General features: G+C 61.4%; 12 protein-coding genes across 12 annotated transcripts; 3 read left to right on the top strand and 9 right to left on the bottom strand.

The window, feature by feature from the left end:
* Window positions 1-637: 637 nt before the first annotated feature.
* On the top strand, window positions 638-1,437 carry THITE_2144766 (carbohydrate esterase family 5 protein; the record flags this gene model as incomplete). The annotated part of the gene is made up of 3 exons (XM_003653670.1): window positions 638-991; window positions 1,048-1,200; window positions 1,255-1,437. 3 exons carry the CDS (start codon window positions 638-640, stop codon window positions 1,435-1,437), a joined length of 690 nt encoding a protein of 229 aa, XP_003653718.1.
* Window positions 1,438-2,017: 580 nt separating this feature from the next.
* Window positions 2,018-5,522, bottom strand: THITE_109854 (uncharacterized protein; the record flags this gene model as incomplete). The annotated part of the gene is made up of 2 exons (XM_003653669.1): window positions 2,018-3,114; window positions 3,602-5,522. 2 exons carry the CDS (start codon window positions 5,520-5,522, stop codon window positions 2,018-2,020), a joined length of 3,018 nt encoding a protein of 1,005 aa, XP_003653717.1.
* Window positions 5,523-6,464: 942 nt separating this feature from the next.
* On the bottom strand, window positions 6,465-7,604 carry THITE_2144765 (uncharacterized protein; the record flags this gene model as incomplete). The annotated part of the gene is made up of 3 exons (XM_003653668.1): window positions 6,465-6,598; window positions 6,660-7,425; window positions 7,518-7,604. The coding sequence occupies 3 exons, from the start codon at window positions 7,602-7,604 to the stop codon at window positions 6,465-6,467; spliced, it is 987 nt and encodes a 328-aa protein (XP_003653716.1).
* Window positions 7,605-8,473: 869 nt separating this feature from the next.
* On the bottom strand, window positions 8,474-10,576 carry THITE_151100 (uncharacterized protein; the record flags this gene model as incomplete). The annotated part of the gene is made up of 1 exon (XM_003653667.1): window positions 8,474-10,576. The coding sequence occupies one exon, from the start codon at window positions 10,574-10,576 to the stop codon at window positions 8,474-8,476; it is 2,103 nt and encodes a 700-aa protein (XP_003653715.1).
* A 606-nt stretch (window positions 10,577-11,182) lies between these two features.
* On the bottom strand, window positions 11,183-12,385 carry THITE_2088867 (uncharacterized protein; the record flags this gene model as incomplete). The annotated part of the gene is made up of 2 exons (XM_003653666.1): window positions 11,183-11,248; window positions 11,276-12,385. The coding sequence occupies 2 exons, from the start codon at window positions 12,383-12,385 to the stop codon at window positions 11,183-11,185; spliced, it is 1,176 nt and encodes a 391-aa protein (XP_003653714.1).
* Window positions 12,386-13,034: 649 nt separating this feature from the next.
* On the top strand, window positions 13,035-13,674 carry THITE_2088866 (uncharacterized protein; the record flags this gene model as incomplete). Its single annotated transcript, XM_003653665.1, has 2 exons — window positions 13,035-13,290; window positions 13,346-13,674. 2 exons carry the CDS (start codon window positions 13,035-13,037, stop codon window positions 13,672-13,674), a joined length of 585 nt encoding a protein of 194 aa, XP_003653713.1.
* An 823-nt stretch (window positions 13,675-14,497) lies between these two features.
* THITE_2144764 (uncharacterized protein) lies at window positions 14,498-16,381 on the top strand (the record flags this gene model as incomplete). Its single annotated transcript, XM_003653664.1, has 3 exons — window positions 14,498-15,544; window positions 15,751-16,129; window positions 16,224-16,381. 3 exons carry the CDS (start codon window positions 14,498-14,500, stop codon window positions 16,379-16,381), a joined length of 1,584 nt encoding a protein of 527 aa, XP_003653712.1.
* On the bottom strand, window positions 16,304-18,674 carry THITE_2116283 (uncharacterized protein). The gene is made up of 6 exons (XM_003653663.1): window positions 18,511-18,674; window positions 17,882-18,435; window positions 17,547-17,817; window positions 17,200-17,482; window positions 16,890-17,124; window positions 16,304-16,836 (listed from the first exon to the last, which is right to left on the bottom strand). The coding sequence occupies exons 1-6, from the start codon at window positions 18,580-18,582 to the stop codon at window positions 16,683-16,685; spliced, it is 1,569 nt and encodes a 522-aa protein (XP_003653711.1). The 5' UTR covers window positions 18,583-18,674; the 3' UTR covers window positions 16,304-16,682.
* A 653-nt stretch (window positions 18,675-19,327) lies between these two features.
* THITE_2088863 (uncharacterized protein) lies at window positions 19,328-19,924 on the bottom strand (the record flags this gene model as incomplete). Its single annotated transcript, XM_003653662.1, has 2 exons — window positions 19,328-19,343; window positions 19,434-19,924. 2 exons carry the CDS (start codon window positions 19,922-19,924, stop codon window positions 19,328-19,330), a joined length of 507 nt encoding a protein of 168 aa, XP_003653710.1.
* Window positions 19,925-20,623: 699 nt separating this feature from the next.
* THITE_2129284 (uncharacterized protein) lies at window positions 20,624-21,286 on the bottom strand (the record flags this gene model as incomplete). Its single annotated transcript, XM_003653661.1, has 1 exon — window positions 20,624-21,286. One exon carries the CDS (start codon window positions 21,284-21,286, stop codon window positions 20,624-20,626), a length of 663 nt encoding a protein of 220 aa, XP_003653709.1.
* A 529-nt stretch (window positions 21,287-21,815) lies between these two features.
* Window positions 21,816-23,168, bottom strand: THITE_2144762 (uncharacterized protein; the record flags this gene model as incomplete). Its single annotated transcript, XM_003653660.1, has 1 exon — window positions 21,816-23,168. One exon carries the CDS (start codon window positions 23,166-23,168, stop codon window positions 21,816-21,818), a length of 1,353 nt encoding a protein of 450 aa, XP_003653708.1.
* A 633-nt stretch (window positions 23,169-23,801) lies between these two features.
* Window positions 23,802-25,996, bottom strand: THITE_2088860 (uncharacterized protein; the record flags this gene model as incomplete). The annotated part of the gene is made up of 3 exons (XM_003653659.1): window positions 23,802-24,673; window positions 24,726-25,599; window positions 25,661-25,996. The coding sequence occupies 3 exons, from the start codon at window positions 25,994-25,996 to the stop codon at window positions 23,802-23,804; spliced, it is 2,082 nt and encodes a 693-aa protein (XP_003653707.1).
* Window positions 25,997-26,111: the final 115 nt, after the last annotated feature.

The raw sequence follows: 26,111 nt of genomic DNA, 5'->3' as shown, positions 1-26,111 counted from the left end.
TACACGAGCAGCACTTTGCCAAGCATTAATATGAATGAGACTAAGTCCCGATTCGCCGCCGGGCCCAGTCCACTCCCGGCTGTGACCCTCCGCAGTAGGGCATTCGCGGGGAAGCGCGTTGCCTGCATTGCCTCGGATGCAGGTCTCTGCCATGTCAAGCACTCTGCGGCCGGGCATCTTGATCTCTCATCTGGATAGGTTCCTTTGTGGACAACGAATGCCCGGGCCCTTTTGGTCGGCCACTCGCCCTCCCACCCTGAGGCTGACCCCATGCTATTACAGAACCCCTCTGCTGCCACTGCCATATGCCCGTGGTATCATATTTAATTACAGCTTGGACCCCGTACCCGGTCTTGGTAGCACTGGGGCCTGGAGGCTGGAACGCAGAGGGCCTCGAGCGGTGTCCGAAGGGACTCTCACGGAACCCCATGGGCCCGCCGTGACATTCGGCAGGCCTCGCCCGAGTGCCGCCTCCGTCTTTCCGTTTTTCGACCTCCCGTCCGTCCGGACCGGGGCGAGGGTGGCAGGCGGTGCGATGTATAAATCGCCTGGCAGGTCCGGAGCCAGCGTCCTGGTGCTCACCACCGCAACCACGCACGTCCTCTCGGATCCCTCAGTGCCAAGCCAAGCATCCAACATGAAGCTCACCGCTGTTGCCGTCCCCGTCCTCGCCGCCGGCCTCTCGGGCGCCAACCCCGTCGACGTCGAGGCGCGCCAGTCCTGCCCAGGGGTGCACGTCTTCGGCGCGCGCGAGACGACGGCGCCGCCCGGCTACGGCACGTCGCAGGGCCTCGTCAATATGGTCCTGCAGGCGTACCCGGGCGCGACCAGCGAGGCCATCAACTACCCGGCCTGCGGCGGCCAGTCGTCCTGCGGCGGCGTCAGCTACGACAGCTCGGCCAACCAGGGCACCCAGGCCGTCGTCCAGGCAGTCACCAGCTTCAACCAGCGCTGCCCCAACACGAAGCTCGTCCTGATCGGCTACTCTCAGGTGGGTGGAGCCGGAGACGAAAAGATCCCCACGAGAGCTAACGCAGGACTTGTCAGGGCGGCCAAATCATGGACAACGCCTACTGCGGCGGCGCCGGTGCCACGCTCAGCGGCGCCGCCCTCAACGCCGTCAAGGCGGTCATCTTCATGGGCGACCCGCACAACGTGGCCGGCCTGCCCTACAACGTCGGCACCTGCACGGCTCAGGGCGTGAGTCTGCCCCCCGGTATCACCTAGACGCCGTGGCTGACTGACGCCATCCAGTTCGCTGCCCGCCCCAGGGGTTTCCAGTGCTCGCCGGGCAACCCGTCCCTCATCCAGTCGTACTGCGACTCGACCGATCCCTACTGCTGCAACGGCAACGACGCCAACTCGCACCAGCAGTATGTCAACAAGTACGGACAGCAGGCGCTGGCCTTCATCAAGAAGCAGCTCGGTTCCGCGTAGGCAGACGCAGTCTAGGCTGTGTCGGGTCAAACTGTATATCGTGGGATGTCGAAGTCCTGTACATACCTTACCGATGAGGAGAAGAAACGTGTGTTGTTCAACTTGTCAAGCTGCCGAATGGCATCACGTCTTTCTCCCCGTTTCCCGCCCTGTCTCCCTCATGGACACTGCAACCATTGTGGGCATCCTTGACATCGAAGACACTGCAGACATTGCAGATATCGCGGACAAATGGGAAATCGTAGGCATTGTATACTTGTTGGCGTCGTGGACATCTTGGACATCTCGGACAATTTGGACATTGCAGGTATTACGGACATTGTCGACATCGTGGGCATCACGGGCACTGCGCAGGCATGCCGCCGTGGTCATCATGGGGACAGCCAGGTTCAATTGCTCATAGCTAGGTATGTTGCGGTCCCAGTGTGCCATCCAGCTCTTGGCGTCGCCCGTGCCGTTGACTCTCGCGAGGCCTGGTCATGCACATTGGGCCGGGTTCTGAAGCGTCGCTGACTGTTGAGGGTGATCAGTCGACAAGGCGTTGGCCTTCAACAACGTCAACGCGTGGCAGGGAGCTCGGTTAAAGGGTCGTGTCGCCCATCTCTCCTGTGCCGGCCAAGCATTCCATTACCAGCGCATGAGTGAACGCCAAGGCGATTTTGGAATACTCGGCGTTCGGGTGGTAGAGACCGTCGGACAGAGGCTTGACGTCAATTGGGAGTGCGTCACTCCGAACGAAAAAGAGCATGTACTGCCCTCCGTCCTGTACGCGAAAGTCGTGGGACCACGGCGCCTCGTTCCGGGGCTGGTACACAGACCCGTCGACGCGGTAGAGGCGTAGACTGTCCTGCCCGTCTGGCGCATCGCGGAGCCGGACGACGGCAACGCAGCGGTACGTGACCTCGGCGGGGTCGTCTTCTGCGACGCGCAACAACCGCAGCCGGAACTCGAAGAGGTCTCCGTAGAAGCTCAGGTTGCGGTCCTGGGTGGAGAACCGCAGCCGCAACACCGGAGGCGCATTCACAAACCTGACCAGCTGGTAGCCGGTTTCAATATGTTGGATCAGATGGCTGAAGCGGCTCACGTGGTCGGAAAGACTTCCAGGCCCAGACCCGTCCCAGGTGAGGAACTCCTGGTCGGTGGGCAGCTTGATGTGGCCGGGAACATCGCGCCAAGGCGCGAGATCGGTGACCCGCCAGAACGACTCGTTGAAGAAGCGGAAACAGTCGCTGCTCCAGGCGGCGGCCTGCATGGAGTCGCTCGTCATCAGACTCTCGAACGTGAGCTGATGCGGGCTGAGCGAGTTCTGTATGCGGGTGCAGAGTCCCGCGGCGACGTCAGCGTGGAGGGCAAGCGCCGCAGCAAGCAGCGGACACGTCGTCGACAGGACGTTGTGGCTGTCGGAACAGTCGCCTCGGACGTCATCGAGAAACTCCTCTCTTAGTGTGTACACGAGATTGGCGAGCACGTGTCGCAACACGATGACAGCGCAGGCGACGCCCGATTCTCTTGCTTTGGACTCCGGGTCGGAGCCAACTTCGGGCCACTGAGCATGCGCCAGCGCGAGCGCAGTCTCGCAATCGCGGATGGCGGCGAAAGCAGCGGCCATGGTGTTCTTCTTATTCCGATCTTGGTGGGCCATGTCTCGATGCGATTCCTGGTCGCTCATGGTTTGCTCTGCTGCTCATCGGGTGATTACCTTAGTGGAAGCAGAACATTTGTGTAACATGGGAGGAGAGTTAAGTAGGCAAAAACTCATGGAGCGATTGATGACTGTCGTGGTAAAAATTTTGCAATGAAAGAGAGAACGTTCGGTTTACCTGAAAAATGCAGTCAGAATTTGTAAACAATCAGTGAACAGTGCCAAAAGTCGCCGTGTAAATATGACACACCGGTTAGAAGGAGCTTACAGGCTCCGGGCGAGCGTTCAAATAATGCCTTCTCACTCACCAAGACATATGTGGCATTGAGCAGGGGTATACGACGGCGACATGTCACAAGCCCACAGGGAAAGTAGTACGATTGAGTCCGGGAAGAGTTCATTGTATATAAATCATTAGGTTTTGAAGGGAAGCAGAGAAGCCCTCGCGAATGACTTCTTAGCGACATATGTGCATTGGGCCCCGTCCGATCCTGGCACTGCCCGCTGGCCATGGGAGTATACCGACGATGGGGACGGTGGTAAACGCCTCTGGATCCCTAATATCGCGGTTATGAAAGACCGAAACCAGCCTGTCCTCGGAGGGCACCTCTCTCTCTTCGTCGGGAACGTCACGGGGAGTCCCAGAAACACTGTCGTCCACAAGGGGGGCCGCATCCATGTCGACGACGTCTGGGAAGTCCGGCATGTCCTCGTCCCCTGGGGGTTGCGAAGCAAGCTCGGACACTACCGGATCCGGGGATTGGGACGGACGCTCAGTTTCTGACAGATCGCTGACGGCCGGAGTACCAGCGATCGCAGGCACTTGAACGTCCGGCATCTCCGCGTCGCTGGGGGGCTCCGAAACCGAGATTGGGGACGCGGCGATGCCTCCACGGTCGTCGTCAACCGAGGCCAAACGAGCGCAAGTGTCAGCGCTGAAGAGCTCGCCGGAAACCTGCTTTTGCAACCGCTTGGAGCGGCGGAGTCCGTCCTTCGTGTTGCTGTCGCTGTCGACGGCGGCGGCGGTGTTGGCGTCATCGCGGGGCTCGGCGGAACCCAGCAAGCGAGCCTTATACCGGACGCGCTCGCGCTCGCGCAGGATGGCGTAGCTGCGGAGCGCACGCAGGTCCGCGCGCTGCGGGTAGTCCTTCACGGCCCGCCTGCCGTTGATGCCACGGTTGTAAACGTTGCCAGGCATGAAGACGGGGAACCCCAAGTGGGCCATGGAGTCGAGCGCCTTCTGCAACATGGCGAGGTGGCGCCGGTCTACCAGGAAGGGTTGCGGGGCCTTCCTGCGGGCCTCTGGCCGGCCGTCACGGCGGGGCGCCAGGCGCTCGAGGGCTTCGAAGAGTCGATCTAGCGACGAGCGTGTGCCGCGGACTTTGAAGCCGAAGGCGTTGGGCTGCCGGGCGGAGCGGAGCTCCCGCCTGAGCTCGACGACAGGCTTGTCGGGCTGCTGCCGCTGCAGGGCCTGCAGACGGGACAGGAAATGGTCGTCCGGGACCTCGACGGTGAAGGGGCCGGGGTCGCCGGTGTCGACGATGACGGCGTATTGGATGGCGGCCGCCAGCACAGCGACTTCGCCCTCGAAGAGCGGATGCACGATCAGCGCCGTCAGGGCGTCGCAGAACGTCGCGCTCCAGACGAGACCCGGGCGACCATTAGTCTTCGAGGTCCGGTTCTGGTCCGTGTCGTACTCGAGGTCGAACTGGCAGCTGATGATGTCCTCGGGCAGACAGCGCAGCAGGCGCAGGCACGCCTTGTACAGCGTGAGGATGTCCTTGTTGCGGTCGAGGTCAAGCAACCGCTCGCGCATGGGATCCTCGTCCCAGAGCCTCTCGACGTGGGCACGGTCCTTAGCCGTCCACATGTCGCCGAGTGGCAGCCTCGGGAGCAGCTCTTTGACTTGGTCCAGGCCGGCGATGGGCCGGCGATTTTTGGCCATCCAGCGCTGTGCCTGGCTGACCATCTTGGGCGCCTCGCGGACGAACATGTCGAGGCTGCGGCTCATTCTGCGCGGCACGTCGGGACGGCGCTCGTCCTCACTGGTGGAGGTGCGACGACGCCTTCTCTTGCGCGACTTGACCGCGGCGCGACGACCGCGACCTTTGGACGACTCGTCGTCGCCATTGTCGGAGTCCTCACTCTCGGCGCCGTCACTGGCGTGGCTGCTATCGCGGTTTTCGCTGCGATTGCCGTCTTCCTCGTGACGGCCATCTTCACGGCCATCGCTCTCTTCGCTGTGGCCGTCCTCGCTGTGATGGCTACCTTCGTAACCATCGCTCTCTTCGCTGTGATGACTAGCTTCGTAGCCATCGCTCTCTTCGGTGTGATGGCTGGCTTGATAGCCATCGCTCTCCTCGCCTCCCTCGTCGGGGGGGCTCGCCTGCTCGCTCAAGCTCGTCCGACTGGGCAGCTCCCGCCTTGTTCGCGTTTTCGGCATCCTGGTTTATTTCTTAGTCTTGCCAAGGTTGAAAACCTCGAAAATTTCTTTGTTCGATGATGTTCGCTACGCGACACCGATCGATATGGCCGGACTAAGATGGCCAGATGGTCAGAGCTGCTCAGGTATGACAGAAATTGAGGCAAAGAACCTTACATGTTTTGCTTTTGCGATTTTGACGGAGGAGGAAGCTTCCCAGCTGAGTAGGTTGGCAGAAATCGGTGCTGGTAACTCGGCAAACATAGGTAGGTACAAGAGATGGAAACACCCGTGAACGAACAATTTTAGCACCTGGCAACCCCAGCACACAGCACCGTGTCAGCTGGCCGCCCAAGCAAGCACCAAGCTGTGTAATCTCGGTTGTTGACTCGTTTCTTCGTTCTGTATTAAAAGGCTCAATGTGCTAACAATTGCTGTTTTCAGGAGCCCCTTCCGCGAGTTGAGGGATGAGCTGCGCACGCTGTTGTTGCTTTGTGCTGGGCGTAATCCCCCAAGCTGCCTCGTCAAGGACCGGCACTATTCAGGGAAAGAAAAGACTGGGACCGAGGATACGGTGGGGAAGGAGGAAAAGCAGGGAGGCGAGAGAACTACGACACCCCGCACCTGAACCGCATACCGGCCGACTGAGCCCAAAACGACCGAGATGGAGACTGATGACAAGAGAAGGAGGCAAACTCCGAGCAGTCTCGCCTAGCAACTTGCGAAATGTGCACTGCTAGCACCACTGATTCCCGTCCACCATCCCGGAGTCCTGCCGGTATGGTGCTTCATGCCTGTCGCAGCACCGGCTTCGCGAGGGTGGGATACAGGCAGTGCTGGAGAAGGAGGCATCCGACAGACGAGCCGGAGCAGAGTGGAGAGGAGAGGAGAAGGAAATGGAGGGGCGAAAAGGAGAATGGTATAGAGGAGAAATCAATCCTTGACCTTTTACCAGAGTCGTCCTTACTCGTACCGACGAACTTGCTCGTCCATCCAATCCCAAAACTCCTTCGCAACGCCGGTGCCACCCTCTCCCTTAACCTTGGCCGCGGCCTTCAGATCCTTACGGACACTCATGAAGCGGCCCCATGGAACAACTAGAGAAGTCGGTCAGAATCCATAGCTGCCACTTCCTTGCCTGTGTAACCCCTGACTCACCCCAGTCTCCTGTCCGCGCCATTGTCACTTCGGGCGAAAGCCCGGCGAACAGTTGCGTGTATGCGCCATAGATGACCGGATGTAGCACGAACGACTTGAGCAACGTGCTCATGATGGCGCCCTGGGTACGCCATAGGTCCGAGTCGAGGTTGCCGGGGTTGAGCGGGATGCTCACAATGCCGTCATCCCTATATCTCCTCGCGAACTCGGCGCCCTGCAGGTAATTCCCGGCCTTGCTGATACCGTATCGCGCGAAATTGCTTGTTTTCTTGTGATAGTCGAGATTGTCCATTGGCACGCCGCCCTTTGGCACAAAGGGGGTTTCGGCTGCTGATGAGGACACACAGACGACCCGCACGGTACCCAGGGGCTCCTCCCGAGCCGTCTGGACGAGTGCCGGAGTCAGAAGCTTGGTGAAGAGGTGCGTACCGATGTTGTTCACGCCGAGCTGCAGGTCGTAGCCTTGGGCGGTCTTTTCTCCCTCGCCCGGAAGCATGATGCCGGCGTTGTTGAAGAGTACGTGGATCTTGCTTGTGCGGCTAAGGATCTGCTGGGCCGAAATCTTTATGGTCCTTAGATCGGCGAGGTCCAGCTGCACGAAGACCAGCTCCCCAGCGGAGTTCGGTGCTGCTTTTTTGATGTCGTCGATTGCTTGGGCAGCTTTTTCCCGGGACCGGGCTGCCACATACACCGTAGCATTCTTGGTATAGAGGATCCGGGCGACTTCCTTGCCGAGACCCGTGTTGGCGCCAGTGACGACGTAGACCTTGTGTGTTTGAGTCCAGCGAGTTAACTCCTGAGCAACTATCCGTCGCCAATGCCTTGATGGCCAGGCCGTGTACAACCTATGTGGCTCACCTTTCCGTGTAGCTGAGGGATGTTCGCCTCAGTAAAATTTGGCTTTGGAGGATACGCCTGCGAAATCTGCTGGAAGACGCCTGGCATGTTTCTTCAATCTCGATAGTTACAACTCGACGGCCGAGGGCAAGTCGCTCCGAGAACCACGCGAATGCTGAGAGCTGGCTAATAAACGAGAAACGGCAGTGCAGAAGCATGGTGGGAGCGCCAGGGACCACGACGAGCAGCACAAATAAGTAGCCCGGCCGTGAACGGAACCGGCCCCGAGGAACCAACCGACATTCGGCCCCGCTCTAATCCACCCGACTCCGAACGTGCTGCGCCGTATTCCGAGTCCAGCAGTCACCATCTTGCCGCGCCGCCGCTACCGGGTTGACGAAGACGGGGCTTCTGCGGGAAGACGAGGCATTATGCATGGACAGGGGCTCAGGGGTTGGGGCGGAGAGACACCGTGGACAGCTCGCGGCACCGGACCAATAATGGCGCCGACCGCCGAGCCTGACGCAAATGGGCAGAGACAGAGAAAGTTGTTGTGGTGTTTTGGTTGGTGGTTTGGGGGATGGTTAGGTTTCCAGCTCCTAAAGCTCAGTGCGAGTGCCCAAACATACCTGGTACCCACGGTTTACTGCACCTTCCGGCAGGCCGTTACGGGCAATGCCAGGCGACGGACGTCGGGCGAAATCTCTTCCGCCAGGTTACCAGTTAGGTTGCCGTGGGGGCCAAGGTCCGGCAACGCCCCGTACCCGTCGGTCCTCCCGACCCCGGGCTACCCGAGAGGCCGAGACGCCAAGCACAGGATTCACAACTCCGTCTCCGTCGGCAGATCGCTCGCCGGTTGGCGTAAACACGTGGGCGTAAAGCACATGGGCGTAGAACACAGAGTGCAGAACGGGTCAGAGAGTGAGGCAGTCACGTAATTATCATATCTGGTAAGCTACCTCCGATCAGAGCCACAGTTAGGCGTGGCTAGTGTGCAAGAGAATGCCGTAGTTGGGCCTCTTGACACCTACAGCCTCCGGGAACAACTCGTCCAAGATGCGCACCACAGCCTCGCTAGACACCAACGTAAGAGTGTCTGTCCTGTGAGCGCCACCGACCTTGGTCAGGCCGAAGTGGACCGCGAAGTGGAGGCGACGGGCCGCTTTCAAGCCCGTGCCCCAACCGCCGGACGCGAAGTACAGGATCCGGCGGAAGATTACCGGCTGGAAGGCATCGCCAATCTCCGCATCCGTGGTGACGGTAACGCACAGGTTCTGAAGCCAGGCACGGACGATGGCCGTCTCCACCGCGATGATTTCCTTGTCGGTCAGGCGCTTGGGTAGCGGCGAGGATGCGATCGTCGGCGCTGTCTGATCGAGAATGGAGCGGAAGCGGCGGTGGAACTCCTCGCGGTGCGGTTGCGCGACCTCAAGCAGCTGGTCAGAGCCGTGCGCATCAGCTGCCAGGAGGTCGAGGGCGATCCACAGGCGGCCCCGGAGGCCCAATTGGGCGCCGATGCCAGTGCACGCGGACTGGCACTGCTCCAGTGTCAGCCGCTGGGCCGTATTGGGGCCGCGCTTGACAACGTTGCTGATTCCAACGCGGACAGTGCTCGAGACCGCGGCGAGTGTGAGCTTTACCGCGGCGGACGGGGCCTCGGCCACCTCCGCTAGCAGCAGCGCTTCTGGGAGGGTCTCGGCGAGGCCGGACGTCAGGAACGACGCTGCCTGCCTGGCTTTGGAGTGCGCCAAGGTCAGTTTTTGGTACTTGACCAGGCCGGACGCAGAGTTCGACGGGCTGGTCACAAGCTTCATCATGAGCAGCCGACGAAGCGTCTCTTTGATGAAAGCCTGGTCGTTCGGCAGGCCGACGGACAATCTGAACAGAGTCCAACCCGATCGACCGACCAGGTCAATCAGGCAGAACAGGGTCTCCTGAAAGCCGCTGGTCCAAGCAATCCAGAGCGGGGTGGGTGGCCGGTCGCCGGTCGAATGAGGCGGTGCTTCGGAGGGATGGCCGCTGGTTCGCAGGACGACGACCGTGGAGCTTGCCGCCCACGCGCCTTGGCCGAGACTGGCCGCGAGGCCAATGTCGCGAGCCCGCCAAGGACGCTCATCATCGACCGCTTGATATATGTCGGCATCCAGGGCAACGCACGCGCGGGAGGACGGCACCATGTAGTGACAGCTGCCTGCGATGACCGGGAGGAAGCGCAATGCAGGGTCAACGAGCAACGCAACAACGCCGGCGTTCTTCTCCTGGGCGGTCTTGACTACCGGCCACTGCTCCGCGACGTTTTCCGGGGTGAGGACAAAGGGTGAAACGCTGTCCTCTTTGGCCAGCAGGGTACGAATCGCCTGGCCCTGCGTGGGAGGGACGAGACAAATGACGGTCGTGGACCCTTCCTCGACGGCGACGGAGCGGATCGCTTGCGCGATCGTGTCGGTCGGACTCCCACCTGTGCAGTCGTTGGACAGCAGTGCGATCCGGGGAGGCGGTCCCAGCTGCAGGTATACAATATCCTTTCCGAATTGAAAGTCGATTTGCAACGGGTCCCAGATCGGCGAGACTTCCCTCCAGACATATGGAAACGGCGCGAGAGCGAGCATGGCGCAGCTGAGTGGTTTGTCTTGATCACTCAGCGCTGCCCACGCGGCGACCAGCCGGGCGCAGCTGACGGTGAGCTGCGGTGGGAGGCTGCCAAAGTCGGTATCGAAAAGAACGATGGCTGCGGCCATGAACCGCGGGAGCGCATTGTTGCTCAGACTAATGTTCAGGTCGCTGTAGCTCATGACGCGCAGCGACTCTCTGACGGCGAACCCGTCTTCCTGCAGGAAGTCGGTGGCGATCTTCACGGCGGCCGCGTGCGGCACCACGTAGACGAGGGACCGTCCGGCTGCGGACTCGCTGGCCGCAGCCAGTTCGGCAAGGATGAACTTCGCCGCCCAGAGCGCGGCGTATCGGCAGTAGACGTGCGTAAACGAGACGCCGTTGATCGGAAGCTCGACACGGCGTAGCTCGTGCCTCCATTGCTCGAGCATGTCGGCTGGAAGTCCAGGGGCATCTGTTATTGTCGACATTGTGGCCGTCGCTGTGCTGAGGGATGGTTTTTCCTGCAGAACTTGACTTCGCTTGTTTGGTGTTGTGGAAGAAGATATTGAACGATTTAACGGATGCGGTTTTCTTCTATTGAACGGGAGCGATATTCTTTTTCGGGCCGCGCGCATCAGCGGCCGACTGGCAGGACCGCCGAAAGTTTTGCCAACAGGCCAAACGCCACGGCCCTGAAGCAAAAAGTTCTCGCCAGGCGCAAAGGAAGGGGATTTCGCGCGGTCTGTCCGCCACGGCGCGCAAGAGTGGGCAAATCCTGTCTCAAGAAACGTTGGAAACTGGAAGACAAGTACGGAATACATCACAGGAGTTACGGGCGGTGGGACACATTGCAACATAGCTAGTTCTTATTTCCTCTCAAACTGATCACTCGAATACTGGCCTCAAGGACCGAGCGTTCATGCCACTAACGGATTGCAAGCCCGACCGCTAGATGGCGGTCGCAACACTCCCAGTGTGGACGGGTGCCAGCCAACGGCCTGGTCATCATCGGTCGTCCAACCATGGGTAAGCTCGCCCTGCTTGAAGAGTCATTTCCTATCGTCCTTGAGCGCCGCGGCCATGTCCACATCCCCCTAGACCTCCTCCCCCTTTGGCTTGACGTGCTTGAGTGACTCTCGCACCTCGGCGCGTACTTCGGGCTTCGTCAGCTGAAGCCGCTAACTAACCCGGTCGGAGTCCAGCGTGCCGGCGGCCCTCATCTCGAGGACCTGCGCCACCGTCTTGCCAGCGAACAGCGGGTCCACCGGCAGATCGCTCAGCTTGTCGGCCCCAGTATTAAACATCCTGGGGTGCTTCTGAGCTCCAAGCAGGGCGCCGTCCGCCTTGACGGCATTCATCGCCCTTGCGAAAGCGTTGCTCCACGGCCACGTGAAGACTTGGCTGGTGTCATGTACGACGCCCAGACCGACCGCGATGTCCAGCACGTCGTAAAAAGCCCACTTTTTGGTGTCGAACTGCGGCTTGTTCCCCCGTTGCGTCAGTACGAGCGTCAACAGCTTTGTCAGGAAGACCGGGTCCTTCAGCTTTCCCCCGGCGAGAACGGGGCAGTCGTCCAAGGTGTGGTCCTTTGTGTTGCACTCGGGACACGCTCGAATCGAACCGTAGAGCTCATCCGGGATGGCACAATGAGCAACTTCGTGACCGGGCTTGCGACAGTGGGCGCAGGTCACGGGGTCCTCTGCGGGGGTTGCGGGGGTTGCGGGCGCTCCGGCGTTGTCGAGGTTCTGGCCCCCGGCGGCGCCGAGCAGGGCTTGACTGCCCACACGCCGGTTCTCCTTGGCGATCTGCGCATCTCGGTTCATCTTGTCGATCTGCGCAACATGGCGATTGCGGACAGCAGGCGGTTCAAGCTCCAATTTGGCGTTCCAAATTGGAGCGTTGTGCTTCTTGCACAAATGCGCGATCGTGCGGGCCAGAGCATTGATGGACTTATCGTCCGCATCGCCCTTCAGGCAATACGCAGCCATCTTCGGCGGCCGCTGCGGGTCATGCGCGTACCAGTTTATCTCCTGGTCCGGCGTCTCCAGGAAGCTGATATCGTTGTGGCGGTATTGGTATGCCACCCTCGTTTCTGGGATGGACACCAGCCTTTTTCCTTGCAGGTCGAGCGTCAGCTGACTTGGGTCTGCCTGCGACTCTTGGTGGCAGGTCGCGAGATCATCTGTCTCACGAAGGCGTTGCTCGAACACTTCTCTAAGGCGCCGCTTCTTTGGGCGGTCGCCGCTGGTCGCGCTGCGCGGCGCGGCGCTGTCATGCGAGGGCGCGTTGGAAGCCATCGTATTTCTGAATGCGTATTGTCGGTCAGTAAAGCTCAAGATACTCTGAATAATGAGACGGCGGGAGCAAAAGTGCGGTGATACCTTTGGTCTGCAATCGGGCTCGGCTGAGATCGCAGATTCTGATGGCTGGTGTGTGGGAGGGAGAAAGAGAGTGAGAGTGACCCATGGTGCCCGACTTTATGCGATTGGAATCAGCTTCCTCAATCCTCTTTCCTAATTGGCCAGGAAATCTCGGCCACGGTCTGGCAACTTGATCGTATTCAACGAACACAAGAAGGACTCAAATTCTTGAAACACTGAAACCGTTCAGGTTACTCGAATTGCGAGCCAGGTATACTGCGTTCTGAAACATTCTTGTTGTCAAAACTAGAAGTGCCTAGCACTGCGATGCGACCCCGATGTGGTTTGTTCGGAGTTGGAAGCGATTCCTTGAGTTCCTTGAGTCTGAGGCGGAATAATACCAGTTGTGGTTTTGACAGGCTTTTTCAGGTTGTCTGGCAGTTCTTCCAGCTGGCGTGCCCCACCTTCCCAATCAGGAACTCACACGCTTTGTTCAACCCAGCTCTTTTTGACCGATCGCTTTGAAAACCTCCGCGCCACACACACAAGTCTCTTAATGCCAATATCTGAGCATTTAGGAAGAACCATGGACGTTACGGAAACGGACAAGAAGAGAACCGCCGAGGTGGTCCACCGCGCGCGAAAAGAGCACGTCGAGCAGATGCTGCTCATGCCTCGCGAAATGGGAGGCATCGGCCTTGACTTGGCCGGCGTGGCTGGGATGATCCACCGAGCCCAAAACGATGTCTGCAAGGTGATGCTCCAAAAGGGAATTACTCCTGACAAGGTGGGCCACGAGTTCTTCGAGCTCATGGCCTGGAAGCATATGTTTGGCATCCTTGGTAAGTCATCGCTTGAGGTCACCCGACGCGCGAATCGCTTTTGACCCGTTAGCAGGCCGCCCGTTTCCTTGGGAAGCCGCGATCGCCCGCGCCATCATGGACGAGGAGAGCCCTCGGTCCCCAATTTATGCCAGCTATTGGAGGGAGAGCGACCAGCGCCATCGGCTCGAAAGCCTGGGAGGACCCTCCGCGCTGGAGGTCCCCAACACTGCGCCGGCCGCCCGCGCAGAACCTGTTACGGAGGCTAAGACGCCTGCCCCCGCCCAGCAGTCACCTGAGCCAGAGACGGGCCTGATCGATGTCCCCGTATCCGACAACAAGAAGTTCTTCATGGCCCAGGGCACCCCGCGCTCCGAGGAACAGGACGATGGGCTTCCAGAATAAGTCGTCTTTCAAACAATATCATCTGTCTCCGATTGTGCAAGTCTCAAAACAACTACTTTTCTCGAGGCTCACGCCGGGTTGCCGTTGCCTGGCAGATCCTGATTTCTACGTGCTTTCTTGATCAAGCCATAACCGGGTCTAGCGAACAACCACACGATCAAATTCAGCCGAGCTGCTTACGGGCAGCTGTAGCTTAGTCTCCATTGAGTTGGGGGAAGGGGAGATTTTTAACTAGCAGGGGCGATTCGCTGCTTGTTGGGCAACTTGCTCAGTCCCAAATTAATGGAATCTTGCTTGGCGACATGATTGCTAAGCCGTCGCGTACCCCTGAAGTTTATGTTCAGCATGCCGTCAGCCAACACAACTGCCTAGTTGGTACACAAGGCGCTACTGGGCGGAACTGGAAGCAACTTACTGGAACCTGGAACCATCTTACTCTCGAGCTGACCACGGCGTGGGGGCCAGTGGCTGGCTCCCCCCCCCCTGCGCTGACATGAAGGATTCGTGCTTGACACGGACGAGCAGCGGTCTGCAGTGATCGTGCGATCAGCTATAGGCTGAATGAGCCCAGCGTCAGCATTCGGCGGATGCGCCCAACGCGCATGTAATGGCTGATTGGTGTTTTCTTCGCGCGCTGGCTGGCACATCTCTTTCTGTCCAGGACTCGGGCCCGCCACTCCAAACACCCAGAGCGCAGCCGGCCGCTCGTTTGGCCTCTGACTTACAATTACGAGCTTTAGCCCAACGTCTGCGTTCCGCGGAGTCTGATCTAAGCACATCTGCTGCGCCAAACGGAACCTCGAACAGGAACGCCGTGGCCAGTATGTTGGACTCGGCGTCGCTTCTGAAGCTGCTCGCGCTGCTGGGCCTGGCTGCGGCCGTGGCCATCCTCGGCCGGCGCATGCTCCTCCCGCGGCGCTACCCGGGCATCCCATACAACACGGCGTCGGCGGGGCGCATCAGCGGCGACCTTCCCGACCTGATGCCCGTGTACCGTGCAACGAACGAGGTCACCCGGGCGATCGCCGACATCACCACGCGCAAGCTCGGGACGCCTATCGCGCAGCTGCTGTTCCCAAGCGTCCGCCGGCCGCTGATCGTTGTCGACGACCCGCGCGAGGTCGAGGATATCGTGGTGCGCCGCAACAAGCAGTTCGACCGGGCACCCACCTTCGTCGGAATGTTCAAACCCATGTTCCCCACCGCCACCATCTCGCAGTTCACGACGCCGGCGCTCAGGGCCCAGAAGCGCCTGTGGGCCGACGTCATGAGCACCGAGTTCCTGCGCCGCGTGGCCGCCCCGAACATCCACAGGTCGGCCAGCGAGCTGGTCGAGCTGTGGCGCCTCAAGGCGTCGACCGTGCATCGCGACCGGCCCTTCGATGTGCACGAGGACTTCAAGGACGCCACGCTGGACGTCATCTGGACCACCGTCGTGGGCGACAACCCCGGCGCCACGCGCTACTCGATCCAACGCCTGCAGAGCCAGCTGGCCGGCAAGGAGGCCGCCGACCTGACCCCGCCCGACGGTCACTGCATCAAGGAGCAAGTTGCGTACATAAACGATGCCATCGCGCGCGCCGACAGCAGCGTCATCCCGCCCCTGGCCCTCAAGCTGCAGACGTACACGGCGCGCTACCGCAAGTTCCGCCGTACCGTCAACGGCGAGATGCGCCGCGCCATGCAGAAGGCCGCTGGCCGGTTCCACAGCCTCGAGGTCGGCCGGCTCGAGGACGAGGCCATCGACCGGTGCGCCATGGACCTCGTCCTCCGCCGCCAGATCCTGCAGGCCAAGAAGGCCGGCGTGACCCCGTCGGACCCGACGCGCGACCAGACCATGTTGGACGAGATGTTTGTCCTGCTAGTCGCGGTGAGTTGCCCTTGGGTGTTCTCCCATAATTTCCCCCCCTCCTTTTCCGTCCATCTGACAAGCCCACCCGCCAGGGCCACGACTCGACCGCCAACACGCTCTGCTGGTTCCTCCGCATCATGGAGCTCTACCCCGCCGTGCAGGACGAGCTGCGCGCCGTGCTCCGGGCCGCCTTTCCCGGGCCCGCGCCGCCCTCGGCCGCGGAGATTGTTCAAGCCGACGTGCCCTACCTGGACGCCGCGTGCGAGGAGACCTTCCGGCTCTCGTGCACGGCCACCTGCAGCCTGCGCCAGGCGCTCGTCGACACGCACGTTCTGGGCTGCCCCGTGCCCAAGGGCGCCGAGCTCCTGCTCATCTACTGCGTCGACCGCGCGCCGCCGCCCGTCGACGAGGCCCTCCGCAGCGACACGTCGCGCGCCTCGGCCGAGAAGCTCGGCGACGGCCTGCAGGGCGCGCCCGGCCGCGACCTCGGCACGTTCCAGCCGCGCCGCTGGCTCGTCCGGGACGAGCAGACGGGCAAGGAGGTGTTCAATGCCTACGCCGTTCCGTCGCTGACGTTTGGCGGCGGATACCGCGGCTGCTTCGGTAAGTTCCTCCGGGACCCCTCTCGATGCTGGAATGCTGGATCCTGCTGCCCCTGCGTGAGGCTCTCGCTGACCGTGACTGTCCCCGTCGACAGGACGCAAGCTTGCCGTTATGGAGCTCAGGATCATGGTCGTGCTCCTGATTCTGAGCTTCGAGTTCCTGCCGCTGCCAGAGGATCTCAGGGGGATGTCGGCCCACGAGAAGGTGTTCCGGGAGCCTGATTTTCCGTTTGCAAAGGTACGGGTGCTGTGATTGTTGAACTTGATGGATTAATTTTCCAGGATCTAGGGCATAAGATTGCTGCAGGGGTTTCCGTTTGTTGCCTCCTTACTGTCGAACAATGGCCCCAAAGACAATCGTTAAGCTCGTAAGACATATTCTATTCTAAGCTGAATCAGCCATGTTTGATACATACCCTCGCTAGCTAGATACGCTGGCCTCAGCCGTATTCGACGTCCGATTATCCTGAGAGGCGACAGCTACAAGGATTCCTCGGAGGATACCCAGCCCCACGGAGTCTCACGTCTTGCTCGCGAGCGTGCCTCTGTATACGTCATGACAGCTTGGTCGCGGCGGTGTACTGCTGCAATTCCCGGTTGGCGTCCCTGTACTCGCGCTCGACCACGCTCGCATGCCGCTTCGAGCGTGGGGTGATGGAGCATGCGAACGGCAGAGGGCTCGAGTTGAAGCCGTCGGAGAACGCGAAGCTGGAGGCCGCTGTAAGCATCTCTCCGCTCCAGCCTGGAATGTCCAAACTTACATGTCGACATCGATCTTGTTCCCCTTCTCGTCCAGCGCCGGCCTCACGTCGAAAGCCCAAAGGATCCGGGCGACGTTGATGGCCACCGAGGCCGACCCGAGATGCATGCCGGGGCAGATGCGGCGGCCCCAGCCAAAGGCGCTGTGGCCCAGGGTGCCGGGGTACTTGCGCTCCCCGATGAAGCGCTCCGGCCGGAACTCGTGCGGCTCGGGGAAGTCGGCCTCGTTGAGATGGACTGGAACAAAGGTGAGCCATCAATGTCTGCGTCCAGGACGAACATAACAAAAAGGGCGGCATTTTCTGCACGTACTGCTCCACAGCGGCGCGATGACGGTGCTGCCCTTCGGGATGAACATGCCCTTATACACGTCGTCGGCGGTCGTGGCATGCGGCGTGCCGCCCAGGACGGCCACCGGCCGCCACCGGAGCGTCTCGGAGACGACGGCCCGCACGTACTCGAGCGACGGCAGGTCGTCAAACGTCGGCAGCCTGTCGGGCCCCACCACCCGGTCGAGCTCGGCCTGCGCCTTGGGAATGAAGCTGTCGCCGAACTTGACGCACGCGAGCAAGAAGCTGGCGAGCGAGCCGGCCGACTGCGCGCTGTCAGTCCGTCACGCTCAGAGGAGGTAAATCCTTCTTTTGGGTTCTGGATCGCACCGTTTCCACGCCCGCGCCAAACGGCGTCCCGGCGGTGTAGGCAACCTCGAGGTCGGACATGCCCAGGTTGTGCTGCTCGTCCAGCAGGTGCTTGGCGAAGCAGTCCGGCAGCTTGCCGGCGGCCAGGCGCTTCCGGACGTCGTCCATGAGCCCCGTGTACATCTGGATGTCCTTCTTGCGCTGCTCGAGCACCTGCGCCTTCCACGGCGCGAAGATGCTGGGCACGTACTTGAGCGCCGGGTACCGCTCGACGGCGTACTTGCCGGGGATGCTGGGGATCGGCCCGTTAGCAAACGGCAGAGCATGAAGACGCCGGAATTTGATTTTTCACCCACTTGACCGAGGTCAGCCGGTCCATGGCCTCGTCGTTCATGCGCACCACGGCGTCGGTGTCCACGTCCTCGACCCGGCGCCCGTACGTGACGGTCACGATGACCGAGGCGGCGTAGCGGGCCAGGTGGGTGCGGAAGCGGGCGGGGTCGGTGAGCAGCTCGTGCATGAGCACCTTGGACTCGAGGCTCTGGATGGGGCGGTAGGCCTCGCTCTGGCGCTGCATGAAGCCGCTGTGCAGCAGCTTGCGCCAGCGGCGCCAGAAGGCCGAGTAGGGCGCCATCAGGCCGCGCATGCCGTTCGACAGCAGCTCGCCGCCCATGATGAAGCGCGGCCGCGACGAGTAGATGGCGCCGCGCTTCTCGAGCAGGTCCCAGGCCGCCTGGGCGGACCCGAGGATGATGGTCGGCGTGGGGCCCATCTGCAGGTACACCACGTCGCCATACTGCTGGTTGAGCTCGCGGAACCACAGCCACGGCTTGCGGATGCCCGTCTTGATTGTCTTGGGCCCCGGCGGCAGCTGCGAGCGGTGCGACCACAGCCGCCAGGTTTGACGCAGCTGGTAGCTCAGGGGTCAGCCAGTGCGCGCTGTGAAGGGGGGTGGTGTCTCCACCTGCGCGGCGGAGATGCTTACCCGGGGGAGCTCCAGCACCAGGTAGGAGAGCACTGCGGCGAGTGCGAGACTGAGAGCCACGGCACCGAGCATTGTGCGAAGGTTGGAGTCTGTGCTTCTGCTAGGCACGTCGCATCGAGAACAAGTCGCTGTCTTGGAACGGACAGGCGATGAGTTGGTGTCCCCCCCTGAACTAAGTACTAACACCTATGCAGCGTAGCCCCTCCGGGAACAACCATCACACAACTGCCGCTGTCCGCCGTCGCCCTAACTCGGTCTTGGCGGCACTAGATGCTGGACTAAGTTAATCGCGGCGCACCGGCCGGCTGGGATCAAGCATCGCAGGACAGTAGCGTATACTTGGTTCGGCTTAGTAGATTTCGAAGACTGAGCCGGTTCATCCTTACAGTCAGAGCAACGTGATTACTATTCTCCTAGTGGTCCTAGTGGTCGGTAACTAGACACGGTCCAGTGTTCAAACATGACCGCCTGTCCAGCAAACGGTTTATCCACAAACCCCTCCTCTCCTTTTGTTCCCTTTCCGGATCCGCTCCACTGCACCACCAGCACTAGACGGGTACTGACTCCCGACTGGGCTCGGCAGGTCGCTGCTACCCACCAGCCTGGCTGGCATTAGCTGACGATTGTGATTAGTAGCTATCCTGCAGTGCATTCACTACTTGAACGCGTTCACGAGCGGTTTGGGAGAGATACATTGAGTTTGATTGTCGAACATTGCTTCAGATCAGTCTAATAGCTCCGAAATTGGGAACTACAACGTGACCGCCGCCTACTTTGGGTCTCGGGTTTGAAGCTGTGGTTCTAGACTCCTATCAAGTTAGTTCTCGACGGAACTGAAGGATCAAAGCGTCCCGTCAACAATTTCTTCTCGGCAGCGAGGACATTCTGGACGAGCGCCACGAGCCCTCGCCTCGGCAACCCACCATGTGAGACATTCGCTTCCAACTATGTGGCCGCATCCAAGAACAAGAGAGGTTTCAGCGCGGACGCCGTCATTATGCAAACCCGGGGCCACCAGCTCGCCCCCACAAGCGAAGCACCAGTCGTCGGCAGGACTCGGGTCTTCATGTCTTTCAACGCGCTTTTGCTTCCGCAGTCGGGGCAAAGCCCGTTGTGTCTGCGTAGGGCTCCCGCGTGCTGAGTCTCTTGTTGTGCCAGATACCGGTGTTACGTCGCCTGCAGCCTCAACCGTCCCGTCGAACGATGCAGCAATCGGCCGAGTTTTGTTCGATTCGGCGATGGAGGCCTGGAAGTCGAGGACAGCTTTTTCTAGCTTCTGATCTGTCTCGGTCTCCTTGGCGGGTCCATCCTCCGCCAAAGACAGCTCCAGGGCCAACTGGAGCGACAGCTCGTCGAGATCTTGGAGCTGCTTGCCGTCCTTGGGCCCTCCGTAGTAGCCCCATCGCTTCGACATCCTGATTCTGCCGGAAGACGGAAGACGCTGAGGGAGACTACTGATGCCAATGCCCATGTGGTCCTGCAAGCGAGAACATGTCCTCGGCTCTTCTCACAAATGAATGCAAAGGAAGGTAGGGAAGGAAATCTTTTATCTGCTGGGAGCAACAATGCCTTTGTTTCTGGTTTTGGGAGCCTCGAGTCCGGACAACGACAGAAACTGGGAACAAGACGACTGTTGCCACAATTATTCAACGGACGGACAGTAACAATGAATGGTAGGGTCGCTCGATGCCTGTAACGGCAGCAACTGAAGATTACTTCCGAAGCCTTGCCATTCCGGTAGCTTACAGATGATCTCGCTGTGTGAGTTTTGGAGCTTACGGCGGGATCGAGATGGCTGTCACATCACCTCGGTGCGGCTTGGCTGTCTCGATGATGCCAATTAGTCAACAGAATCTTCAGCCTGCTCTATCACATCTTCAGTCAGAGTTACAATGGAGCTGTTCTCATCATCATCTCATTAACTTGATTGACAGTAGTGCATTTTCATATTCTGGTTCTGTACCCGATCCCACGGAGATGGCCAACCAACGGCCCCCAAGTCTAAGTATCCTCCCACGCAGATGCCAGGAGGAATCCATCCTCACCAATCCATAGCCGCCGAGGCCCCGACTTCGGCCTCAGCTTCCTCTTCCTCCTCCTCCTCTCCTCCTCCTCAGTCCTCCTCCTCCTCCTCCTCCTCCTCCTCCTCCTCCTCCTCCTCGTTGTCCGTCACCATCTCATCATCCGCGTCTTCCCCCGACTGCGCCGCGCCCTCCACATCCCCCAACAACGCGTCCTGCAGTTCTGCATCCTGCGCTGCCGCCTCCAACGCTTCCATTTCCTGGAGTGCCGCCTCCAAGATGTCCACTTCATTCAGCACCTGCTCCACCAACACCGCATCCTGAAGTTCCTCCGGCAGATGCTGGTACGCAACATGAATCTCGTTCAGCTCGGCCCGCTTCTGGCTGACCTCCTCTGGCGTGGCGAAGATGGTCTCGCGGCAGGCCGGGCAGCGCGGGCCGACCTCGTCGTCCGGGCGGGCGAACAGCTCGCCGCGGACCCAGCGGGCGTAGCACCGCATGCCGAACACGTGGCCGCAGCGCAGCCGCTTCGCCGGCTCCGGCGCGCCCGTCTCCTCATCGTCTGCTCTCGGCTCGAACTCGGCGAGGATCTCGTCGTGGACGCCCCACACGAGCAGGTCCGAGACCTGGCAGATGGTGCAGGTCAGCTGGAGAGGGGCGTCCGGGTGGGCTTTGACCCACTCCTCGATCCGGGGAGCGTAGTTCTCCGTTGCCGGGATGCGGTCGTTCGCTTCGGGGTTAGCCTGGGGAGACATCTTGAGATTGGTGTGGTTCGTGGCTGTGGAAATGTCGGGGAGTGTGAGAAGGGCTGTTGACCGGAGTCTGAGGAGACATCATGGGATTCTGGAGTTGCGAGTAGATATATACGGGTGTGTCGCATGAAAGGACAGTTTCAGTGTTCTTGGGATGAGTGTTCTAAATGTCCGTTCTTTGAACATCGAGAGACAGGGCAAAGAGGTAGCCCCCTTCCTCCCCAAACTCAACACACAATGCCGCCTTGTTAGGCGCAACAGACGCCATGTTACCCGAATCCGAGGGTCTAGACAGGGGAACTTGCTTTTCTTTAAGGACTTTGTGACTCGGCCTGTACTGGTGCATTTGTTCACCGCCCAGGTGAGACTAGAACTGCTTGCTTGGACAACCAGAGTAAACCGTCCAGCAATTGTCCACCAGCCACAAACTAGCAACCCTGTTCAAACCCTACTTGTCATATGTGGGCCAGAATACCGGCTCCTGCGCCCAGAGACATGGCACCGCACCCCCAACCACTCCGTCCCAACACGCTCACGCCGCGATCATCTGAACCTGCGCCTTGTCGACCAGCGCGGCGAGCAACTCGAGCACCGCGCGCCGCCAGCCTACTTCGGCTCCGTCCGCCGAGCCCCCGGGCGCAAACACCTTCAGCCGCGTTTCCGACATGACAAATCCCGCGCAGGCAACCTTGGTGACCCTCACGCCCGGGTGGAACAGGTTCAGCGCCAGGTGTTCCTGCAGGTAGCAGGCCAGCGCCTCGGTGAACGGCTGGCGCGCCGCCGCGTCCGGGGCCGCCCGCCACTCCCAGCCCTCTTCGTACAGACGCCCGGCCAGCCTCCGTCGCTGTTTGTCGTCGTGTTCCCAGCCGGGCGTGGTCGACGCCGGTTGCTTGTCCTGGGGTTGTGGCAGGCGCTTGCCGGCGGCGACGAATTTGCGCAGTTCGGCGGCCGGGATGATGACGTCGATGGACCTGAGGCCCAGCGGCTGGTCGGCCTCAGCACCCTCGTCCTCGCCAGAACGCTGCTCCGGAGCGGCACTCAGCCTGTTGGGCGGTGGGACGTAAAACCCCAGAGTGAGCACCACGTCTTTGGCCAGCGGGCCGCGAGACGGGAGGCCGGCGGACCGGATCCAGGCCTCCCAGCTGTGGACCAAGCTCCGGGTGCCGAGCCGCATGGGGCTGACGCGGCAGTCGAAGGTGGTGGCGAGGAAGTCGCTGACGACGGTCTTCAGCGGGGCCGGCATGCGGAGGAGGAGGAGCGGGAGCGCGAGAAATCGCGACGACGACGACGCGTCGACCGACTGCTGCTGTTGCTGCTGCAGTGCTGCCGCCCCGACCGAGAACGCCGCGGCCGCAGCATCCACCCCGCGCCGGCGGGGCTCCTCGAGCGGCGGCAGCAACAGCGCGGTGCACGACGCCATCTCGTACCGCAAGGCGACGTGCAGCGCCTTGCTGCCCGGGCGCAGCGTCACCTTCTCCGCCGTTCCCTCCTCCGCTTCCTCCTCCAGCTGCTCCCGGGAAACACCCAACACATCCGCGACGCCGACCCAGCGCATTTCGACGCTCTCGAGCGCGCCCGCGCGCCCGTCGACCTCCACGCTGCCGACCTCGACGCCGCGCACGACGTCGCCGACCAGGCGGTCTCGCAGGCGCTGCGCGAGCAGGCGTAGGCGCGGGGCGGTCAGCGGCTCGGCGCCGAGGTGGAGGGGCGAGACGCGGTGGGCAGAGAAGGTCGTGTTGTAGAAGGGGACTTGGATCGCGTCGTCGTCGTCATGCTCTTCTTCTTCTTCTTCGAGGGACTGGGTGGTGTCGCTGTTGTTGCCGGGTGATGGTGGCTCCTGATGATCTTGGTCGGGCGGGGGACTTTGGCGCCGCCTGGGAGGCATTTAGGAGTTTGAAGTGTCGTAAATGAATCAAGTTGCTTGAATTTGAAGGGTGAGCCGTCAACGCGTCGGAATCCAGTTGAGAGGAAGCCTGGCTGCCCTGAAGTGCGGGAAGTGATGACAAGGCCGGATCAAAATCAATCCTTCGCGCTATACAGAGAGGACTATCGGTGAGAGGCCAATCCTCGTGCTTTCCAGCGGGTGCGAAACCAAATGTGGGATGATTGATTCTGGTTGTTTGATTGTGGGAGTGGTTGGCGGAATGAATCCACAGTACGGCTGAACAAAGCACTGTATGGATGACAGTCTGAAGTGGGTTTGAAGATAAGAGACAGCCCTAACCCTGGATGTGGCTGCCCATGGTCAACGTCGCATGGAGATCTCCAGGAGCTCTCTACAAAGTACAAAGTATTAGATGTGTCGCGATGCTCGCATGTCTCGACCATGGCGGGCTGGATAGGACTCCGGCATGCCACCTTGCCCAATTGCTATTCATTGCCAGGGCCATCTTCGTGCCCAATATAAGCGCCCAATCCCCCAGCGTCCCTAACCGGCTTTTTACCCCCAAACTCCATGCAATGCTTGGCCAGTCAAACTCCTCGAAAACAAAAAGGAAATAAATCTCCGCGAGCAAACTCAGGCTGCGCCCGCATAGAGCCCCTCCCAGCGCTCCTCGACGCCGGCCACCAGCCGCCGGGACGCCTCGATCTCGCGGTCGAGCTCCTCGAGGTTGCGCGCGAGCGCGCTGACCTCCTCGAACCGGCGCGCGGCCCGCGCGCGGCCGAGCATCTCGTGCACCATGAAGCGCTGCTCCTCCAGGACGACCAGCCGCTCCCGCGCCTCGCGCTCTTCCGTCTCGAGCGCCGCCGCCGCCGCCGAGCTGCTGACCTCGCTGGCGCCGCCCAGGCTGGCCGTCTCGGCGTCGAGGCCCGCCACCGACTCGCCGTTGCGCAGCGGCGACGCCGTGCCGCCCGCCAGCAGCCGCCGGTGGCCGCCGCCCGACGAGCTGCTGCTGCTGCTGCTGCTGTGCGACTTGAGCATCGCGGGCACGCTCTTGAACGGGATGAGGTTGGCGTGCAGGAAGGCCGAGGCCGCCGCGTAGATGGCTTTCTGCAGCCGCAGCTGCGTCGGGCTGTCCGTCTTCATGTCGCGGATGCGCCTCGCCGCGAGGTCGTACTTGGCAAACGCGTCGGTCAGCCGCTTGCGCGTCTTGGCCGCCTCCTGGATCTGCGCGTGCGTCGGCGGCGGCCTGTCGGGCGCGTCTTCGTCTGGCGGCTGCAGCGCCTGCAGCGATTTGTGGAACGATGGCAGCAGCATCTGGATGCCGCGCTCGAACTGCCGGAGGGTCTCGTAGGCGCGCTGGTCTGGCGGCCGGTGCCTGATGGTCTCGGCGAAGTCCCGGTGCGAGAAGAGGGTGGTTTTGCACTCGCAGCACATGCGCACATCGATGCTGACATGCCCGTCGGCCGGCAGCGCGGGCTTCTCGGTAGCAGAGGGGACCGCGTTCGCTGCGGCGGGTCAGCAACGTTCGTCTCCGATGCGGCGGGGTGGAAGGCCTACGGTTTGCTACGTTCAAGCCTACCTCGCTTGAACACCCGGTTTCCGGGTCGGCGCACACGACGCGGCCGCATATCCTGCAGTGATGGCGCCGGAAGGTCCAGGGCCGGAACTCCTGCTTGCAGAACGGACATCTAGCGACCGAGGCGTCGTCTTCCCACGTCACGACCGACTGCTCGAGCATCTTCCTCTGAGCCCGCTGCCCCGCGAGCGGCGACAGCAGCGCCGAGTTGGCCCCCGACTCCGGCGGCGCCGCCTCCACCAGCAGCCGCGTCAGCTTCGTTAGCCTCTTTTCCAGCCGCTGCACCTCCAGTCGCTGTCGCTCCACCTTCTTCGCCCGCGTGGCCGCGAACTCGTTCGTGTGGTCCCGGGACAGGCCGGCGTGGTCGTTATAGCCCTCCCTCGACTTGTAGCACGTCTCGCACACGCGGCACCACACGCCCCGCACGGGCTCGTGGTTGGCCGACCGCGACAGCTTCATCTGGTACATGGTGTGCTCCTCGCAGAACAGGCGGCCGCACTTCCGGCAGTTGACGCTGCCGCTGAGCGGCCCCAGCCTCCGCTCGCACAGCGGGTCGGTGCACGTGTCGTTGCCGGTCGGGCGCTGCCAATGCTTTCGGGTGACGAGCTCCTCTGGGTCGACGACCGTCTCGGCTGATGACCGGGCGCCGGGGCCGCTGGCGACCGCCACGGCCGGTGTCTCATTCGACTCGAACACGTCGAGGCCACGCAGCTTCTGGTTGATCAGCGACAGCGGCTGAAAGCGTTTCGCCTTGAGGACCTGCTTGTCGAACCACGACTTGACCTCGTCCTGCGCCGCCTCGGGCAGCTCCTGGTGGACGTCATCGAGATGCCGGTTCAGCTGCAGCAGTGTTACCTGCGGCGCCAGTCAGCCGAGCAAGGCCACCTCATTCTCAGTCCCGTGCGCAACAATTTACCATCTCCTCCTCGCAGATCGGGCAAGCCAGCTTGTTCCCGGGCGAGGCGCCGGCGGATGGCCCGGCAACAGTGACATTGGACGTGAGGTCCTGGGCGAAATCGGGCAGGGGGCTGGACGAGGACGGCGAGATTGAGGTCGGTGTCGAATTGCGGGAGCCGGGGGACACGGCGCGGCGGTCGGACGGCGCGAACGGGCTCGCGGATCGGGGGGCATGGTGGGCGTGGTGGAGTTGGTGATGTGCTGCTGCTGTTGTTGCACCTCCTGGCGGCGGCGGCGGGGCCAGGCCCTTGCCGCTGCCTAGAATCCGGCCGCCGCCGAGTTTGCGGCCCGACATGGCCGTTATCTAGTGCTCGCTGAGGGGGATGCCGGCACCCGTCGCAGAGCTCCTATGGTGTGCGGATTACGGCGGCGGGGATGGACATAGTGCAATGGTGCCCGCGGCGGCGGCG

This window comes from Thermothielavioides terrestris, chromosome 2, assembly GCF_000226115.1.
Source record: "Thermothielavioides terrestris NRRL 8126 chromosome 2, complete sequence".
Taxonomy (NCBI): domain Eukaryota; kingdom Fungi; phylum Ascomycota; class Sordariomycetes; order Sordariales; family Chaetomiaceae; genus Thermothielavioides; species Thermothielavioides terrestris.
The sequence above is the reverse complement of the archived record's forward strand: the minus strand, read 5'-3'. Positions and strand labels throughout refer to the sequence as shown.